A 669-nucleotide genomic window follows, 5' to 3' on the forward strand; every position below is an offset into this window, starting at 1 on the left:
TGGTCTCTTCCAACTCAATGGTTCTATGTAGTTTTGGCGACATATTCATCCTGGTCTTTCAGAACTCTGGCACCCAAGGATTCTGTAGCCTAGTCATGACAAGAGTGGTGTCAAACTCCTTTAATTCTGCAGTGCGGACGTGCTCACAGACATTTTGGGCCAATGCTTAATGCCCATATTGGATTCACAGCTCTTGTCAGCAGAATTCCACGATAATTACGTGTGCATATTTATTTATCTTTTGACCCTCCCGGGCACCTGTAGGGGGAGTTGCTGACTCCTGAAGGGGAGGGGAAAAAGAAAGGGAGCGAAGGGCCGGCGATAAATTACATTAGAACCTAAACAGAGAGAGAGAGAAGTAAAGACGGAAGGAGTCTCCAGTGGCGGAGGGGGGCGGGGCTTCAGCGGTGACGTCACATCGCGGCGCAGCCAACCCCGAGCGACCTCGCGCCAAATTCGAACGTCAGAACGAGGGGTCCGTTGGCTGCGCACTCAGGCGAAGCAGACGCCGAGGAGAGAAAGGAGCGTTCGGACCCCCTTCGAACCGTTTTGTCCTCCCAGAACCACCGTTTCTCCGGTTTCCATGGCAACCCCGCCCAAGCGGAGCCGGGCCGAGAAGAGCATTAAAAAGATCGCCATTGAAGGCAATATAGGTACGTTGAGCGGAAG

At 53.1% G+C, this 669-nt stretch overlaps 1 protein-coding gene across 1 annotated transcript in view; it reads left to right on the forward strand.

The window, feature by feature from the left end:
* The first annotated feature begins 243 nt into the window (after positions 1 to 243).
* The window catches only part of DCK (deoxycytidine kinase), an 11,084-nt gene continuing 10,658 nt past the window's right edge, over positions 244 to 669 (forward strand). Inside the window, exon 1 of the mRNA XM_042470516.1 lies at positions 244 to 653. Coding sequence (XP_042326450.1) covers positions 584 to 653 — 70 coding nt within the window. The 5' untranslated portion in view covers positions 244 to 583. The remainder of the gene's footprint in view (positions 654 to 669) is intronic.

The sequence above is a fragment of the Sceloporus undulatus genome, chromosome 5 (genome assembly GCF_019175285.1).
Source record: "Sceloporus undulatus isolate JIND9_A2432 ecotype Alabama chromosome 5, SceUnd_v1.1, whole genome shotgun sequence".
Taxonomy (NCBI): domain Eukaryota; kingdom Metazoa; phylum Chordata; class Lepidosauria; order Squamata; family Phrynosomatidae; genus Sceloporus; species Sceloporus undulatus.